The sequence below is a fragment of the Phaethon aethereus genome, assembly GCF_964289735.1.
Source record: "Phaethon aethereus genome assembly, chromosome: 3".
Classification (NCBI taxonomy): Eukaryota; Metazoa; Chordata; class Aves; order Phaethontiformes; family Phaethontidae; genus Phaethon; species Phaethon aethereus.
In genome coordinates, this window is record NC_138576.1 from 83788775 (window position 1) to 83808727 (window position 19953).

General features: G+C 39.9%; 1 protein-coding gene across 1 annotated transcript in view; it reads left to right on the forward strand.

The window, feature by feature from the left end:
- DISC1 (DISC1 scaffold protein) overlaps positions 1 to 19953 on the forward strand; it is a gene marked incomplete at its 3' end in the record, with an annotated part of 216437 nt that overhangs the window by 163799 nt on the left and 32685 nt on the right. Inside the window, exon 10 of the mRNA XM_081998396.1 lies at positions 6975 to 7035. Within this exon, the coding sequence (XP_081854522.1) occupies positions 6975 to 7035 (61 nt within the window). The remainder of the gene's footprint in view (positions 1 to 6974; positions 7036 to 19953) is intronic.

The window sequence follows — 19953 nt, forward strand, 5'->3', positions numbered from 1 at the left end:
CTGTGAATGAAAAGCACCACATACAATGAAGAAGGTTCAGGAGGTAAATTCTGGAATGTCTGTTTTTCAAATGTGCCTTGTTATGCAGGGTGGTTCCCCCACCCACCCTTTTTCTGCTCTGCAAACCTTTTATGCCATGCCCAGAGAGAGAAAATTGTAAGTTGTTGTAGACAGAGCTGCTGGCACCTCCTGTCATTTATCTTTATAAGGTAGAGTTTTCTGGTTTTTATTTGTCGAAACTTCTGTTCATGCTAAGATTTTTCTATACCTATATCTGCCCTGACATCTAACTTGAGGGCAGGATGTGGTTTCTTTGTTGAAATCAGTATTTTCTATATACTATATATGTTTAGCTGTAACTTTCTTACATCAAGGGCAAGGTATCACTCGACTCATTGCAGGCTCAAACTCGTTGTACCAAGGCCTACAAATTAAGCCATCTATGAATATGTTGGGGGCCTTGTAGGCAGATAGACAAGCAGATGCAGCATGTTCATTGCCCGCTTCTGCTATGTGTAGAACACTGCCATCTCTCCAAATGAGCTGGTACGCGGCCTTTCTGGGGTCTCCTGAAGAGAGAAGGCTGCTTGTCTCACCTATTGCAGTGCCCACCCACTCCCAGCATGTCTAGAGGTTAGACTGTACTCTTCCTCATGTTCAGGACGTACCCACGTGTATGAGAGAAAGTTGAGTGGGCCTTCTGTATCAACAACCCCAAAGGGAACTTCCTGAGGAAGATTAATTGTTCACTCTGTACTTTTCCTCTTTTCCTGTTTCAGTGCAGCATACGTGGGAAAACGCTGTGCTGTCCTGTGTTCTGCCAATTTTGTATTTCATTACTCTTCATATATTTTTATTACTTCCCATATTTTTACAAAGGTTGAGGGTATGAAGTAGCAGTATACTATAAGAGTTTAAATGTAAGAGCAAGCAAAGTATTTTAAGACAGCGATGCTCAAGCTAGAACCTTTAATTTTTTGTTTCTACCTATCAGAAGAGTTGCCCTACAGTATCAGATCTGTTGACCATCTAGTGCCTGAGAGGCAACTGAAACTGATGACAGAAATCTTCATACGGACAAGATGCAACATACTGCATCCCCCTGAGAGCCGTGAAAGCAGTGGAGTGGCATTTGACAATAGATCCCTGAAAGCCCCTATCTTCTTGTGGGATGGGATTATAAAATCAACATCACCACATCACCCAGCAGTTGCTGCAGATTCTCTTCCATCCAGAGAATTTGAGGCTGTCTGGCAGCCCCATATAGTGCAGACCTGCTGCATTCACACAACTCGGTCCCAGCAGAACACCAGTACATGAGCTACGTGCTGGTGGCATGTCATTGCAAAGCACAGCTTTGCATTTGTGTGGCAGGACAGTATCCTATTCTCCAGGCCAGCTGTTTTCATAAGTGGGATTAAACCTTGTGGTTGAGTTATGGAATCATCTCCTGTTAGGCAGGTAGTATCTTCAAATAGGAGTGGGTTATGTCTTTAAATATGGGGCTTTAATTTCGTAGACGTTCAGTACCAATTTTGTCTTTACGGTTCACCTTTGTGTAGTCTTCCTATTCACAGAATAGTCAATTCATGTAGACTCCTCCTAAATTTTGGCCGCCTCATCTCTGGTGGCATTAATTTCCTCAGGCTAATTTTCTGCTGTTCCGCAATGATATTTAGAGGATCAACACATTCCTTAGAACAAACCACAATTGCTGGAAGAGACAGGTAGTAACTGCATAGCTCGATATTTACTTCATTACTGGAAGACAATCAGTGAACCAGAATAGAATTTGGTTGATTGACTTGACCCAGAATGTTAGCTTTTTTTGAAGTATTTGCATGTCTTTATAGAGCCACCTATTTTAATTTCTTTAGTCTTGGCCTTTTCAGATCTTTTTTACTTGAGCTCCCTGGGAATAATGCACTGGAGAGAGGCCATTGTTCTTTACGCAGAGCTTGTTCTTTGGGTTTTTCCACTGTCTGTCTGCAAGTCGCAAAATTCCTTTACCATTCTGAAATCCAAAATCTTGTTACTGGGGCTTGGTAAATCACCTTGACATGTAGTTGAGCAACTGAGACGCCATCTCTGAAGTTTGACTGGCTTTTCAAGTTAACCTTCAAATATATTGAAACTTTTCCGCAGTTTTTCAGACCACAACTTCACACATTAATGCAGCACATCTTCCATGACAGAAAAGATCAGATATTTTCAACTAATCATGTTCTGCTTTCGCTTTTCTCTTAGCATTAATAATAATATCTACATTTAAAAAAATAGAATAGTGACAGGCCAAGCAGTCTGTCAACCTTGTTCCCACCTAATTCTACCCTCAGTGTTTACCGCAGGTGGATCAATGCATGTCCATGTAGTTACTTCTATTTTTATATCGTTCTTAAGAGCCAAATCTCATCCTAGATCATTAAGTTGGGCAAATCTCATTGAAGCCAGTGGGTGTTTTGCTCTACCTAACTAATAAAGTATTTGAGAAAGATTGTAATACTTGTGGATCGGAGAGGCTAATTGTCTAGGCTTCAGGTTTGTCATGCAGGCAGGTAATGTCTGGCAGTTCTTTTCATGCTGGGTCTAGATCTGCTAGCAGCTCTTGTGGCTATTCCAACCTTTAATTTTGTGTAAAAATGTGTCTCGCTTTCACCCCCAACTCCCCCCCCCCCCCCCCCCCCAAAAAAAACCCCAACCTTTTAGAATGGAAGGCAAAAAACTAGCTTTGCACTTTTTATCTCTCGGACTCAAGGTGTGGATCATTTGTCTTGTAAAGAACTGCAGACTTGTAAGTTAGCACTTAGCTGTGATAGCTAGCACTGCTATGATATTGGCTACCAATTTTTTGAGGCACCTAATTAAATTTTAAAGACTTACTCTTCTGCGGTGCCAAGCATCCACATCTGGAGCCTCCATATGGACACTGGGTTCAAGGTGTCTCTAGTAAGATACTCAGTTTTAGAAGGTTTTTGGAAATATTGATCATAGAATGCAAAGCATATGTCATGGTCCATATGTCTTTGCAAGCTCAATTTATGAAGACCAAGACTGAAGAATAAAAATGTTGATACACCTTCATGTTATTGTGGTTTAACCCCAGGCAGCAACTAACCCCCACGCAGCTGCTCGCTCGCTCCCCCACAGTGGGATGGGGGAGAGAATTAGAAGAGTAAAAGTGAGAAAACTTGTGGATTGAGATAAAGATAGTTTAATAGGTAAAGCAAAAGCCACACACACGAGCAAAGCAAAACAAGGAATTCATTCACCACTTCCCACTGGCAGGACGGTGTTCAGCCATCTCTAGGAAAGCAGGGCTCCATCACATATAACAGTTACTTGGGAAGACAAACACCATAACTCTGAACGCTCCTCCCCTTCCTTCTTCCTCCACCAGCTTTATGTTGCTGAGCATGATGCCATATGGTATGGAATATCCCTTTGGTCATCTGGAGTCAGCTGTCCCAGCTGTGTCCCCTCCCAACTTCTTGAGCACCCCAGCCTGCTCGCTGGTGGGGTGGTGGGAGAAGCAGAAAAGGCCTTGCCTCTGTGTAAGCCCTGCTCAGCAGCAAGTAAAACATCCCTACGTTATCAACACACTTTTCAGCACAAATCCAAAACACAGCCCCATACTAGCTACCATGAAGAAAATTAACTCTATCTCAGCCAAAACCAGCACAATGTGCAGGCTCAAATAGTATTTGTATATATCATTACTGCAGAGGGGCTGCTTTCAGATGAGAAACAACACGTGATTTTATTTTAAAAGAACTCTATGTAGGTTAATTATTGGGAGATGTTTATGCAGCTTCTAAAATGGCAGATTTACGCTCTGTAATGGCTAAAGGGCCACCACAGGAACTCACTGCTGCTGCTCAGCTCCATCTGACCAGGACTGATTCCAAGACTGGACTTTTGTCTGCTGCTGTAAAGAGGAAGAAAAATATATGATAAAAGAAGAGAAAGAAATGCTGAATCACTTTTCTTCAATTAAGGCTTCACAAGAAAAGCCTATTTTTAATCTTAGCAAATACCCTGGTGTCTGATTTTTCTGTGAGTATTTATACGTTTTTATTTTAATAACTCCCCTCAAGGCCAGTATGAGCTAAGCATGTAAATCCCCAGAGAACTGATGAAAAAAGCAATCCCATTCACTTAAATGTAAAAATAAACCATTTGGCATGTCTCTGCAGAAAAGAATCTCATAAATTATTATTATTACTTTTTTTTTCTCTGTCATCTAGTACTTTCTTAGCTAGATTGAAGGCATGCACAGCTTCCTGTTTGCATTTTTTTGCTTTGAAGTGATGGTGAGTAGATTCATTAAATTAAAACAAGAAAATCTGCTAATTTGTTGCTTGTCTTCTCTTTCAAATGGATGATCAGAAAGGGTAGAAGTATTTGTGTATTTGTTGTGGTGCTGCTTGCAGTGTGTTACAAGGGAAGTAACCTCCATCAGATTTTTAAGCAGTATTTTCCTTCCAGCAAAATCTTGAGGTCACAGCTCTTCCAATTACATGCAGAAGGTGGCAAGGAGACAAAACTAGTCTGGGTAGCTTTCTTCTGCAGCGGCAAAGTTTGCATTTCTTTTAACGTAGTTAAAACATTTGACAGGAAAGAGTAGGGTTTAGTGATGTGACGTGACTTCCAAATGAGTGTTAGCTTTTTACTGGCCTGCTTTTGACTAGTGGTGTATTCTTATCCATTGCTTTTTGTCATTGAATAATGCTGATATAGTAAGCTGTGTGCTTCAAGGGCATTGTAAAATTGCATGTAGGGGCAGGACTGAACTGTGAAAGTGTGAATTACTCTATCAGATCATACCCAATTAAAAAGTGACAAGCACAGCAGGAGAAATTGAAAGCAAGGTTTATCTTTCATGTAACATAAGTCACTATATCGGTTAGAAACAAAGTGAGTGTGAAACAGATTCTTCTCATTCCTCTTCCAAAATTAATAGTATCTCCTGACTTTATTATCTGAAAGAATATGCCCCTGAGTTGTAACAGCTCGTGTTGAAGGATATTACAGCAATGGCAAGAGGAGGGGAAGTACAGAACCATACACCGTTCAGCTCTCCGCTATCAAAGCATTCACTGGACCTCCGGTCAGCGCGTTGGGGATCGACAGACAGGGAGTTTGGAAAAAGCTGTGGTAGTTTATATAAAACTGTAGTGTGTTAAAGGAAGTCTTGCAGGCTCTCCACGGAAAGTGTAGGAATAAAAGCATAGTAAGGAAACCGGGAGCTTCTACTTAGCCCAGTAGTTCTAAAACTGCTACAAGCTAAGGAAGCTTATTTAGCCTCCGTTGCCATTGCAAAAATCCATGTTACCTTTTGCATAACATTCACCAGCACTCTTCTAATGGTGAGATGGGTCTGTGAATGTATAAATGAGTGCAGTTGTCTACGTACAATATAATCTTCCAGAATCCTGCTGGCTCAAGATGTCTTGCAGAGCCTGTTCTGATGCTGAACCTGGATTAAAGGTGTTATGGACAAAATTGTGGTGCTTTCCAGAGAACTAGGGTTGTGATGGGGTTTGGTTTTCTTTTTGTTTGGGGCTGCTTTGTTGTTGTTGTGGGTTTTTTCCTAATTTGATAAATTCTCTCATAAAATAAACACCCCCACTCCCCCCAAAAAAAGTAAATCAACTTTACAAAATATGTCCATATTTGATACTGGGATGCAGACTGCTTCTGTGATGTGTGACTGCTGTCTGACCAGGCGAACACCACTTTCTGCAGACAGTCAATGTTACATTCAGCCTGATGCTTGCTGCTAATGGTATTACCCAAGCGGTTTCAGTTTGTGAACTCCGGCGTGTGTATGCATCTGTGAACACAACTTGAGCACAGCTGATTTGGTTAATGCCAAGTTTTCAGATCAGGCTTTAGTGTGTGATGTTCTGCTTTGTGAAGAAAACAAAATAATAAAAGGGGAAAGTGAGAAATATGTGAAGTACTTGATCTGTGTAAGATGTGCTTGGAGGCGTTGGGTTGTAGGGAAGGTTAGGGGGACATGGATGGGTAAATTCACGGGGAACCTGATCCCTGCAGCAAGCTTTGCTCATAAAACCAGTGATGCTCTGTAGAATGCATCTGCATATAAAATATATATTTAATGGATGTACAGCATGTTAAGAGTTTAAAAGTGAGCAACTGATTAATAGTCCTGCTAGACTTGGAGTTGGCAAGCAGCTGTTAGGGAGGGGGGAAAAAGTTATCATAATGTAAAAATTATTATCCTATAAAAGCCTCTATTTTCCTGGGGGGGATTTACCTTTTTCTCCGTTTGTACTCATGATGGAGTACCAAGGGTCATCCAAAAGAATGGCTTTATAGTAAGTAGTTTACTGGGGTTTCTTCTGAGTGAAGAAGTTGTGGGGACTCATATGCAGGCAATATCTAGGTCCCAAGTTCAAAAACAAACAGAAAACCCCAAAACGCCAAACCACAAGGAAAACCCCAAATCTCATAACAATCTTGAATGGTAATTCTTTCCATTCTGTAGTGTTTCAGTTCTATCAGAAGTTTAATACAAGATTCATAATTTTTAGAGGACTCTTGTGCATGGACTGACAAATTAGGCTTGCTTGCTTCCCCTGAAGGTAAAGGGGGACAGACCTAGCTGCGTGGGGTTTCTTTTTTTGTGTGGGTTTGGTGGTGGTGGTGGGTGTTGTTTTTTTGTGTCAAGAGGAAACTTCTACAAACTATCTTTGTTAATCTCGCCGGTTTTCTGGCATGACCAAGAGGTTAATGCATTAATTATTAGATACATTAATGTAATACAGACACGATAGACTTTCAAGAAAAAAAATGACACAGACACTGTAATTTGAATGTGGAAAAGAATAATGGAATTCTCTTTTCTAACTGATATAAGTAAAATTTGTGGTTAAGAGATGAGTTGGTTTAACAAAAAAACCAATACTGTATGGTTATACCATTACCTAATTTTGACACTTATTTTGCAGTGACCAGTGTAAAAGAAAATGCTGCAAAGTACATGGAGATGCTGGAGGATAAACTGCATAGGTAAGGATGATATCACAGAAACCTTTGAAAGCTTAAAAATGCTTGTTAATGCAGCATCGACATGTATAAAAGTGTTAGGGAATGTTTTGGAACTTGCATGAGAATAATACCAAAAATAGTTCAAAGTTGGAAATCCTGAAAGTGTCGTTAAGGCCTCTGTTCATGGCTAGTTTCAGCAGCTTTGCCACCAGCCTGCCAATGGATGCAGGTGAAAGAAAGAGTTGCTGTGTGTGGATTTCTCCAGTGTGTGGGACTGCTCTGGAGCCAGCGTTGGCCAGAGAAAAGGGAGCACGCGTGCAGTTGGTGTGCATAGCTCCGGCTCCACATGCAGGTGCTATAAATCTGTGATGTGGGCTCTTGAACATCCAGAAGCCCTGAAGTATTGGGGATGTGACAGCTGGTTGAAAAATCATCCCTCTGTTCCCATGCAGAACTGAACTCTGAGCAGAGCCAAGGGATCCCTTACCAGAATTCTGGGCATCTTGAACAAGTAATGACTCTTTATATAAGTTTTGAAAGAATGCTATTTTGGGGGATTGTGGAAAGCAAATAGAAACCAAGACAACAATGGAGGTATTTTAAGAACTGAATCTTAATGCAGAATATACTTATTTTTAGGCCTTTTTTTTAACCTTATGCTAGCATTTATATTTCCTTCTATTGCTCTATGAAGGGGGCTCTAGATCACCCTCAAGTTTTAGGCTGTTCCTTGAAATATGGTTAGTAAATGTTGCTCTGCTGTTGTAATGGAATCTTCTAGTGGACTGTGCCTTGCATAAATATATTTATATTGGAAAAAGATTTCGTAGGAAGTAATTGGAGTATGTGTTTTAATAAAATGCAACCCACCAAATTAGCACCACTTCCTTTTCTGTTACTGAGCAGGTATAATGAATAAACCTCTTCCCCTCATTCTTTCTTGCTGTATTGATAAAGAGGGGGATCTAGATCTTTAGATTTGCTCACTCATACTTTTGAATACAGAAGTATTTATTTTGCATAACTCTTTAAATTTAAAAGTAATTTAGAGATCTGAGTGGAAAAATCATGGAAGCAGACCTCAAAGATCAAGCTGTGTGGCTGTGTCCTACCTAAATTTCCCTCAAATAATGTTTATACTCCCTATACTCCAATCCATAAGTGTAAGACAAGTCTTAAGAAGTTCCTGTGGGTTTTTTTGAAAACCATACTCTTTATGAGAAAATAAAATATAAGGTATAACAACAGGTATTGATGCTTCTAGGCTGTATGGATTTAACTGATATATCAGGGTCCCAGAAAGGAGTAAATTTCTCTTTAACAATTAAATAATTGGAGAATCTGTATGGACTTTTTTCTCTTTCCAAGAATTTATCAGACAGAATTAGCAGTTGTGGCTTGTTTTAGTTTATTTATGCCATTTTGTATGATTTTTGGGTTGTCTACCTGGATTTTTTTGCATCAGTACCTTAAATTGCAACACATTTTTATGTATCTTGATAGGTGGTGTTAATGAGCTTGCAGTATGCTTTTTCCCCTTCTTCCTGCTATTTGTGGGAGAAATTTCCATCCTGAACTGCTGGTATTCATCCTGCTTCTGTGGGGAGTATAATTTCAGGGGAGGGATTAAAAGTTAAACCCTGGTTTTGGCACTGCTTTATATTTTGGAAGCATTTTTTTTATGAACAGGAGTTGACCGCTTCAAACTCCCCTTAGCAGATTTAGGAGTTGTTGAATATTTTGATTAATTTGTTGCTCTTGTGTGCATGGGTTGCCTTGCTCAGTACCATATAGACCTGGGCATGTTTCAGTCTAGGTTTTCTGTTGCAACCAAGCTACAGCCTTCAATGTTTTGCTGTTGAGATAAGTGTTCTTCCCAGCCTAAGCAGAGGATGCAAATGCATGAAGTCCAGTTATGTTGCTGCAGACGTACTGGTGCGTTTAACATTCAGCACTTCAGAGCTTGCTATCAGCTTCTCTGTCTCTAACAGACTGTTGTAGTTTTGCCAAACATCTAAAATTTCCCTTCCTGCCCTTAAGAATAAAAAAAGAAAACAACAAAAAATCAAACAGCAAAAAACCTCCCTAAATCTCACCAAATATAAACCGTACAAAAGACTCCCCCCGTCCCGAAAACCCACTGCAGTGCTGGCCAAGCCCCCAGATGGAGAAGATTCAGTCCTAAACCAGAGACAATTTTCCAATAGGTACAAATGGCATTATTCTAAAAATAGTTTCTCCCAAGTAATTAAGGGCTAAGAATTTCTTTTAATATTGGTGGGAAGAGAAAATCTCTAATGGTTTTGCCAGAAGGAAGCCCTTAAGATACTACATCTTTATAATCTTTTTGTATTTATGCTAATAAAGTGGTTATAGATACTTGTTTTTTAAAGGTTCTTTGGACTTTAATTAACTCTACCTGCTTTACAGCTTGAGTAATTAAAAAAGTAAGCAGCAGCCCAAGTGGCTTTTTTTTATTTTTCCCTCTTAAGAAAGTAACATGAGAGACTGTTTCTCTTTTTGTGGGTCTTCATATAGATACTCAGATTACTCCTTATATATCATAACCTAAAGAAAGGCTCTCTAAGGAAAGTTTAAAGACTGTTTTAAGTTTACATTGCAGACAGAGGTAAAATTTGCATCTGGCTCATGGATGCACTTTTTTGGATGCCTTTGAAATCAATAGAGGATTAAGCCTGTGCAGCATGTATTCAAATACACTTCTAAGGTTTTTCTTCAGATGAAACATATAATTTTGCTAGGTAATGTTTCAAATAGAAACAACCTGGATTCAAAACCCTTCAATTTAAGATATAACTTCAAAATAAGGTAGAACTGTTAGAAATATAATCTTTGACCGCTTTTATAATAGGAGAGAATTAATGAACAAAACTCAGACCAAAACAGCTTTAATGAATATTAAGGTTTAAAAAGCATCAATTTTTATAAATTAAAACCTCTCCCCCTTTTTTCTTTTGTTTATTTTCTGAAGAAAAGTTTCAAATATATTCCTCCTGTGGTGGGGTTTTTTTTGTTCTTTTGGGGCGGGGGAGGGAACCTAGGTTATTCACTGGAGTGTCGTTTGTTTTTAAACAAATGCAGTGTTTTTGACTGCAGCCTACAAAATACATCTGTTCTCAAGTAGCTTAATAGAATGGTAATCTGTTTAAGAACAGTATTCTTTCAATAGCCTTGTACCTACAGGAAAAAATGGGAAAATATGCATTGACAAAAAAGGAAATATGTTCAGTATCTAATAATTTCACTCCAAAGAAGGCTAACCATCTATTAAGTATACAGATTACTTGACATTATTTTTTCCTTTTATAATATAGCTTGTATTCTGAGCAAGAGATTGATAGTTGTTGAGGACAGTATCCTTCAAGAGAAGAATGAATAAATAAATAGCATGTTTAATAATCCTGCAGGCTATCTCTTTTCCAGTCACCAATATGCATTAAGCCAGTCCTAGAGTTTCTACATTAAATCACTAGCTGCCTTTTTGAGGGTGTAAATACCATTGCCATTGCTTCCATGGTAGACCTTGCAAATCACTTACCTTTTGCTAGTAAACAGGAGATGTTTAAAAGTGGTCAGTTAGGGTAATGAAACTGTGTTCAGTGAAGACACCTGTCTGTATGAATATCTGAACTGTAAGAGGTTTTGCTTAGATAACTTCTGCTCGTCATTTGAGCCATTTAAGAGGGATTGTACAGGAGAAGTTTACAATAGTTGTCTGATCTAGCTCATTGAAAAATCAACTCAGCATCTTCTTGTGGGGCCCTTGTTCTTCCACAGAAAGCATATTTCTTCATCTCATGTCTTTCCACTCCAAATGAAGGTTCTGCTGGGGCTTTGTATCATTACCATGACTAAAGTGGGCTTCAGCAATCCAACTCTTTCAAGAACCACTAAGTTCTGCTGTAAGTGAGCTTAAGTCATGTGAATGGTTGAGGGTCATGAATTGAGCCCAGGAAAAAGTGCTATAAAGCCATAAGAGGAGAAGATTCGTGTTGGGATTTCATGTTTAAATGCTGTCTCCTAAATCAATAGTTAAATGGAAGTGGCTAGATTTTGCAAAATGTGTGGGGTACCAATAAACACCTTTGAAATCAATGGAGATGGAGAGAGAGTGACAAGTTAGGTTTGTTTAGATACTTAAATATGGGAATCCATGGCTAGACTTGTAAAATTCACTTGTTTTTGAAGATACAAAAAAAACCCGCCTGACTTTTAAATGGGTTAGAAACCTTTGATACGTATTTCTGCATGAAAAGTCATCATCTTCCAACTTATTTGCTAGCTCTTACATATCTCAATGAAAGTCATGTGATGTGCGCAACTGGATGTCTGTCACGTTTTACATGCACCTTCATTAAATCTCTGTCCTAGCTTCAGTCTATTTCTCTTCCATTGCAGAGGGGGTTGTGAGAATGCATGTGCATAGAAAGATTGACCTGTGTGAGAAGTGTATTTGATAGCTGGAGAAACAAAAACCTGTGTGGAACAAGGTAAAATTATAAAAAAAAAAAAAAGTAAAATTTATTTTTAAGACTATTGCCCTTGCAGAAGCTAGTAAATGTTCCACAGCAAATACAGTTATCTTATAAAGTGCCATGCAAAACCAGGAATTTGGTTGCGTCACTGAAACATGCAGCAAAAGACTTTGCTTCTTTCAGCTCAGTCTTACCTTTGGAGACACTGCTGTACTGTTCTTGCAGTAGTAGAGGGAATAAGCCATTTTATTACAAAAAAAATTTTTTTAAATACTTTTCTGTACTTTTTCTTTTTTATATTTCTCGATACCAAAGAAAACTAAGATTAAATTAATGGTGCAAATCAGCTTCATGAGATTTTGTAAGAAATAACAATGCTTTTATTTTTCAAGCGTCCATCTGCTAGATATCCATAGAAACATATTTGGAATACATTGCCCTTGTGAAACTTATTAGAAACTGATAATCTGTGAAAGTTTGCGCTCTTAGGCAGATGGAGTAAATGTGGCCGAGTTGTTAGAAGAGAGTATCATCTGAAAATGTCTTTTTTGTACGCTGTGAATGATTTGACATTTGCCCAAAGAACTGGGTTTTTTGGCATACCAAGTATTTCCTGAGTGGCATTGCATGTTGACATGAAAGTTATGCCTGAACCATAGCCTGAGCAATTAATGATAGATATGATACTCAGTGAAAGAGCATCTCACAAGTGAAAATACATCTTGAGGGGGAAGGAGGCAGAGAGCAAATAAAACATCAGGAGAAGCCAAAGATCTTGGGGCCATCATTCATCCTTCTGCACGCGCTCAGAATGTAAGAGCCAGACCTGTCATGGAGAACTGAACCCTGACGCAGCAGAAACCCCAGAAGGAGCTGCCTTCATTGCTAATTAAACAATTAGGTGTTTAAATGTTTCTCAAGACCCTAATGATTTTCTGCAGTGAGGTGAGGTCCCTGTGTCCAGCTGGAGCTTTTTAGCCTCCTGCACCCACCCTGATCCTGTCTGAAGCCTGACACTGTGCTGTTGAAGAGCAGCCTGTGGTATCCAAGCCTGCAAGCTTGCAGATGGAGCATTTCGATGTCAAAGCCCCTCTGTGGCCATCTCCAGATTCTTCCGTAAGGGTGAGAGTTCATCTCGGGCTGTTTGTGTCCTGTATGTCACTGTGTAGAAAGCCTGGTGTCCGCTAGAGGAGAACTGCTCTGCTGAGCAAGGCTTTCCGAAAGCTTTTCCCTCTCCCGTACGCGGCAGCGCAGGCGTGCTTGGGAGCGCCAGATGGCTGGCAGTCATTTTGTGTAACCTGTGACCCGCCTCAGTAGTCGCACCGAGGGCCGTTTCAGCTGCCGGCCGTGTCTTTGGAGTGCACAGATAGGAGTGAAACGCCATCTTTGCCGACCTCACCCCAAGACTGTGCTTCCCGCCGCACTTCCAAGAGAGCGCACAGCCCCCCGTCCCGTGCTGGATAACGATCTGATCTTATTTTGCTTACCGCCGGTTCTGCTGCAGAAGTGTTAAATGCAGGTTAGACAAAATACTAGGTCCTTCTAGTGACTCATTTAGTCCCTTTCTTCTTCCCAGCTGGTCTAAGGCATACGCAGCTGTGAGAACATTAGCTCTGCAATCGCGAGCAGCAGACACTTTATATGTGGTGATGCATTCTTTTATATCTCATGGCCCACATGGTGATGGCTTCTAAATCCCTTATCATAACTGCCTCAGGCTGGAAACAATTTTTTATACCAGCTGATGTAAAGATGGCATTTCTTGAGCTGAGGGAATTTAATGCGATTGTACTGTTCTCCAGGCCTCAAAAGATCATGCTGTGACTTCCATTCATCACAAAACAGGGGCTTTTTAGTTGCTTTTTCTAATTCCCAGATAGGAATAATGAAATTATTTGAGGGGAATAATATTGTTCAGGAATAACTGGTGACAATTACACAAAGGTGTTTTATTGAGCTATTTTCTGTGTTACTCTGCGAGAACGGGGAAATGAATAAATATACCTGCTAGTAAGATGTAATATTGCAATGACTGTGCTTTGCCATTGTTGAATGATACAGCACCTGGTAATTTTGCAAATGTATGCAAAACCTTTCTTCTTTAATTGGCTCTCTTTTGCTATTTGTCTTGGTTCATTTTTCTGTTCAACAGTGTTTGTTTTCATGTTAATGGTGGCTTTTTTCCGACCCATGGATGCACAGTGCAGGAAATGTAGCGGAGTCTTACCCTGATGTAAGGTGTGCTCATCTGCATGGCTCCTTGTTCTCTGACATGTGAAGGGGATTGTGTGTGTTTAGGACAACTTGTATTTACTGAAGAAGCAGAAGTCGAGCTCAAGGTGTGTTTTAACTGATCTCATACATGTGTGATTTTTTTCTTTTAAGGGTTTCAAACAACTGTCCCTTGACTAGTTCAGAACAAACGTGGTTGCAACCTGGTTGCTCACGCTGATAGTGCATGTGTGCATTCTGCGTCAGAAATTTGTGGGTTTCTCATGCAGGCATTCTTTTTAATGCATTTGAATGTGTGCTCTTCACCAAGCTCCGTTCCTTCAGACAAGACCTACAATGGCCTGAGAATTCCATGCCATACGAGAAGTCAGGAAGTCAGGATTAATTGCCACCACATCACATTCTGGTTTACTTGAAAATGAACAGTCTTAAAACAGTTATTCTCTTCCCCTATTATTTGTCCTCTTATCTCCTTTGTAGTATACTAAGTTTCAGAAATGTTTTTGGGAGCAGAGCTGGGTATGAATGCTCTCAATAGCACAGCACACCAAAGGGATGGTCTTAAAGCTGGTCTAAGGTGGTCTCAGAGTGCATCAAAAGGACTGAGTGTCCTTGTGGATGTGTAGGTCCGTTTCTCATCTGGTTATGACTTCTGTTCCTATCTGATGGCATATTTTTTTTTTTTAATGTAACATTGATTCTGTAGGGGTAGTTTCCCAAAATGCGTGGTTTGCCCATGACTTCAAGCTGTTGCTTATGAGTGATCCTTATCTCCCTGAAAAAGTGCCCTTGGATGTCGGTGTAATCACTTGTGTTGCCTGCCCTTGCAACAAAGGGCTGCAGGACTAGGCCCTGTGTGATTATCTCAAATACTGAAAATTTGGAACATGGTTAGAAGTTAGAAAGTGAATATGGTAAATAACTTACCAGATTCACAGAACTGGAATAAATTTTTGCATACTTCTGTGACATCTGAAGGCATTCTGCCTCAACTGTGGTTTGCTGTTCTTTAGAGTAAAACAGTGTCTTTTGAACATATTGTGTAGTCTTACCATATTGATGGGTTCCCAAAAAGCTTTCAACCACCATTGCCAACAAAAACCCTGTCTGGGTTCAGTAATGTTGAAAAAGCATTGCAATGTCACCAAACCCACATGGGAATGATCAAATACTTTGTTTTGGAGAATCAGTTCTCCTTGTTATGAACACTACATTTGCTTTATTGCAGTTACTTTATTCTTCAGTCTACATGAGAGTCACTGTCATGAAAACAGGGTTATTGTTTCTTAAAGGCTCGTGTTTTCCTGATACTCTTTTCCAGCCTGAAAACGGGAACTTATGTCACAGCACTTACTGTGCTGTGGAAAAGTTATGATATCATGAATTGAAGGATTATCATTTCTGCTGTGTAACTGGTAACAAGAACATAGGAACTTGTGAATAAAAATAGCATTTTAAGTAGATTTCTGCAGGGGAGGGAAAAATTGGCAAAACCAGCATGTATATGCAGAGTTGCTTCCACTCGATATGCAGAAACAGTTTTCAAGCTTTTTTTACTATCCCACTAATCTTTTGTTTTGGTACTATTGTAGTGAGGAAAAGTTCACTTGCCCAAAATATCCATGAATAAAAGGAGCTGTGAATAATGAAAAGCAAGCTGCTAGGTGTGCTAGTTAATAAATGACAGGGGATTTTTTTGGTTGCTGGAACCCACCGTGTCTTCTGTGGCTATAACAAGGATCTTCTGAGTCTGCAGTGATAAACTGAACTCTTGCTGTCAAGGGGAGGAGGTCTTTATTTTAATTCCTGAGGAACCATCTGCTGGCTGAATGTGTGGAGGGAGATTTTTGCAGAAAGAGAGGGATGTGATGAGGAAGCTCTTGGGTCCAGCAGTTGACTGGGGGAAGGGGACATAAAGCAGAAAAGTAAATTTTGTGTTAAGTCCTAGTAGGGAGTTAGTATTACACCAGTGTATATTTGGTATCTGTTGTGCCTTGAACATTTTTTAATGACTGTTTGGCTTCTATATGGGATGGTAAGAAGCGAAGAAGGGCACAAGAATGACAAGCTTAGCAATTGCTGTTGTCTTTTTTCCTTTTTTTTTTGCCTGTGCAGAGATGCTGGGTCACAAATACTGATTTCTTTTTTTCCTTTTTAATTGGGAGGTGGGGGAACTGTGGCACATGACTACTGTTTTATGAGAAGTAGGGGAAAGTTCTGTTCTTTTAAAATCTAATCTCAGCATTGAAACTACATCTTTTTAGAAGAAAAAAAAAAGGAGGCCAGATTTGGGGCCAGTTTCTAGTGTCTCTTAAAGCTTTAGAAAAAGCAAAGCACGTGGTCACACAGCCTTTAGTAACTCTCTGTCCATATTAGGTTTCATCCAGGCTAGGGCTTTTTTGAAGTTACTGAATTAACTTCAGTAGTTAGTGTGCAGCATTGGCAAAGACAAGGTGACAGGGGATTTTGCTGCTTATTCATGGAAAAGATTGCCTGCCTCTCCCCGCTTCCCTCCAGGCTCTATGCCTTCCATTCATTTTATACTTAGCATAGCAAAAATTATCAGAGGGCAAGGCTGGGTCTCCCCTTCTTAAAACAGAAAGTATTGCCCTTGCTTAAAAAGAAAATGTTCTGAAAGTCCTAGCTGGCTAGTAATTGTGTATTTTGTTGGGATCTTTTCTTATTCTGTATGCCTTTTTCTTACGCTGCATTGTTCTCGTGCTGGTCAGTCGTGCCTGCAAAGCTAGAGTTCAACGCTCTGCTGAAACTCATTAATGTTACAGTAGTCCTCTCCACTGCAAACTCTTGCCTCATCAAGAATAAGTAATGCTGTATCACTTCGCTGCTTTGGTGTGCTGAGGTTTCCCTATTTTGAAGCAGAAGTAATGTTTTCCTTATTTTTTTTAAATCACTTGTGCTCTTCCACGTTTTATCGTCTCTTTCTATTTGATTCAATTACATGAATTTTATTAAGAGTTTGAAATTCATATTCATCTTTTTTGTTTGTTTGTTTGTTAATCAGTGATACTTGTGAATGCAGAAAGGATTCCATTTCATGAATGGTGAATGTCTAACAAGACCGACATCAGTCCCACTGGCTTCCTCTTCCCTGCGAGTAGGTTGCATTGCTTTTTGACCTGGAAGCCTATACCATTTTTCTTGTAGATATCTATGCATTAGTGAAGGAAAGGTTGATACAGTAAGCTTTGGTGATTTGCTTTTAATAGTTTTGAATTTCCTATGCAAAGATGCTTTGGCCATGAGATATTTCTATCTCACAGCTTCATTGTGCTTCAAAAAGAGTGTTCTTCCACTGACCTCATCCTAGGATTTTTTGAGGATGTTTGAAGATAAGGTCTAAGACTGTCAACATGAGGACGCATCTGCAGTGTGCTATAGCTGCTGTAGACTTAGCTTGACAGAGTATCTAAAGGTAAAGGACAGATAATGGACAAAATCTGCAACAGGAGGTGCTAGTGTTATTTGCAGTTGTTTAGTAAGAGTGTAGTGTCAGATGAGAGGCCCTCTAGAAACTAGGGACTGAGTTTGAAAAGTTTATAAAAAAACCATTCGCTTAAGCAGTTTCCAGTAATTTCTTGAGACTTTCCCCAGTCTTTTTTTTTTTTTTTTTTACTGAGCAAAAGGTGAATGCATCATGGCTGTAGACTCTTCAAAGTGCTTCTCTTTGCCAATCAGCATCACCTGTGCCTTGCTTGGTCTGCCCTGCTGTTGTCTTCTGTGTGAGCTGGTTTCATGCAACCTCAGTTGTGGAGGTATGATTATGTGAGGGGAGGGAAGAGTACGCAAAACTGTTTGTCACCTCTGTGTCCATGGCTTTTGCTCTCTGAACCAGGTCCCCTTGGAAGCTGTGTGTCGGTGAATATACGTAGTGAGAAAGACCTGATCCCTTCTGAACTTGGCAAGAAAAATGTTCAGAGGTGGATGTGTATTTTCCTACTGCTGCTGTTCTTGAGTGTGTCCCTGAAGACAAGATTTGAAACCAGTTTGTGCATTTCTCAGAAGCTTTGTTAACTCTCTTGAGCCGGATTGCCATCAACAGTAGTAATGGGTGCAGAGTGATCAAGGAAAACGAGGATGGATGTCTGATGTCATCTGCCTGCTGCTCAGCAGTGCTGATTACTCTTTCTGTCCTCTGTTTGGACAATACTTTGCACAAAGTCTTCACTGGCCAATTAGTTACAAGCATCATGATAATTAAATGAGTAGAAAATAAATAATCATCACCTGCACAGCGTGAGTATGAAGATGTAGAATAGCTCTAGCTTGTATGCAACTGGGATAGTCTTTCAAGCTAGCATTTGGAAGCATTCATTACTTTGTGTGCTTACTGCTGGGAATGTACTCCGCCAGTTTGGGAAGGCACGCAGGCCCCAGCAAGCTAGCGGCACGCTGTCGTCGGCAGCGCACAGCAGCCAGGGTTCGTTGTAGCTAACAGGGTCCAACCAGGGAGGATGTGTAGACCCTGCCCTTTCTCTCTTGCTCTTTTTGAGCCAGAACAGGATTTGGCTCCTGACCTTACTTGACCCAGCAGGTCATATTGTGCCCTCGGGTGTTGCAGAGGAACTCTGTAAGTACGCAGCTATTGACATCAGTATTTGGCCGACACTCTAATTTTTCCAGGTGTGTCTTCCTGGTTACAAAGGTTGAATTTCAAGGTATGTTCCCACATGATGACAATATATCATCTCTCCCAATTTTATCTCTTCTAAAAGGACATTTCTTTGTCCTGTTATTTTTAGTCGTTATGTACGCTTAATTCCTGCTCAGCCAGTAGTACACAAGAGGATTCACATTCCCAAATTCACGTGCACTGAAAGTCTAAATCTGTTATCCTTTCAGAGAGCAGAATGTATTATAAACTGTTGAATTCTATGTTGGAGAACAGAGGTGAAGAAAAATGATAGGAGAATTGTAAATTCCTTCTATATGCTTCCTAACGCTTGCGGTCAGAGACTGTAATAAACAAGAAGACATCAGGCTCGTTATTCTAATTGCTTTGCGATAAGAACACATTCTTCTCTTGGTATAAATAGGCATTGCTGGTATTGCAGCAGTGCAGATTCGCGGCAGCTGAGAATGTGGCCTCCATGCAAATGCTGTACTTTCTTCCTGTGGCATACTTCTGGAAACAAATCTGTTTTCCTGGATTAGAACCGGTTGTGACTTTGAAAGCTGCTTACTTGCTTCGGTTTCAGTGGAAGTCACTAGAAGTTGAATCCTTTGTGCGGTTCAAGCTCATGAAAGTATTTAGGCTTGTGCAGCAGCTCAACCATTTGAAGAGAGCTTCAACAAATACATAGACCCTGAGATGCATAGTTTCCAAAATCAGGGCCAAATTCATGCTTCTCCTTTAAATCTGATTTGAGATGAAATATTAAATACTACAGAAAAAATATCCCATTCCAGCAATTCCCATGCAGTCAAAAAAAATCAGCTCCAACCCAGCTGTTTAATGACATTGTGGGACTTTGCTGTTATTGCAGGAGCCAAAGGCAAGCAGGATGCAGACTGAGTTATCAGTGTTAGTACCAAACTCGAAGGTGCTTTATCAGATTATGAATGAGGTGAATGATAAACTAGGGTTGAGAAGCTGGCTTTATGTGGACTGCTTAGTAAGAAGAATTCCCTGGTAGCTTTCTCCTCATCTATCAAAGTTAAGTTTTTTACTCTTAGATTAGGTTATTTATAATAGATCTTTCAGGGGAGGTAGGGGCAGAGGACCATTACTCTATTCCTTTTTTTAAAGAGAAATAAATAGCCCTGAAAGCAGGTAGTAAATTTTTACATTATAGATTAGGTAATATAGTAAAAATAAACTGCACAGTAAATGTCGGGACAAAATTGAGTAGTAAATTCTTACTACAAGGTGCCTTCCTTCTTCCCTTGTAAATTACTTAATTTCCTGCATTTGACATGTTGGTCCCATTCCTGCATCCACCTTGCATTAAGAATCAAAGTGAAAACCATCAGCTGCAGTAGTCTATCATTTTGTGTTTCCAGTGGAGATAATTTAAGTATAACACAGTGACATTGAATATTGATAGCAAGATAAGATGACAGGCCGTGATTAAAGTTTTGTGCCGGGTAAAATAAATGGCTGGAGGATTGAAGAGAAAACTACAAAAATATTGTTTGGTATTGTATGGTATCTTGGTTTTTTAATAACACTAATCAAATGTCCATTATTGGT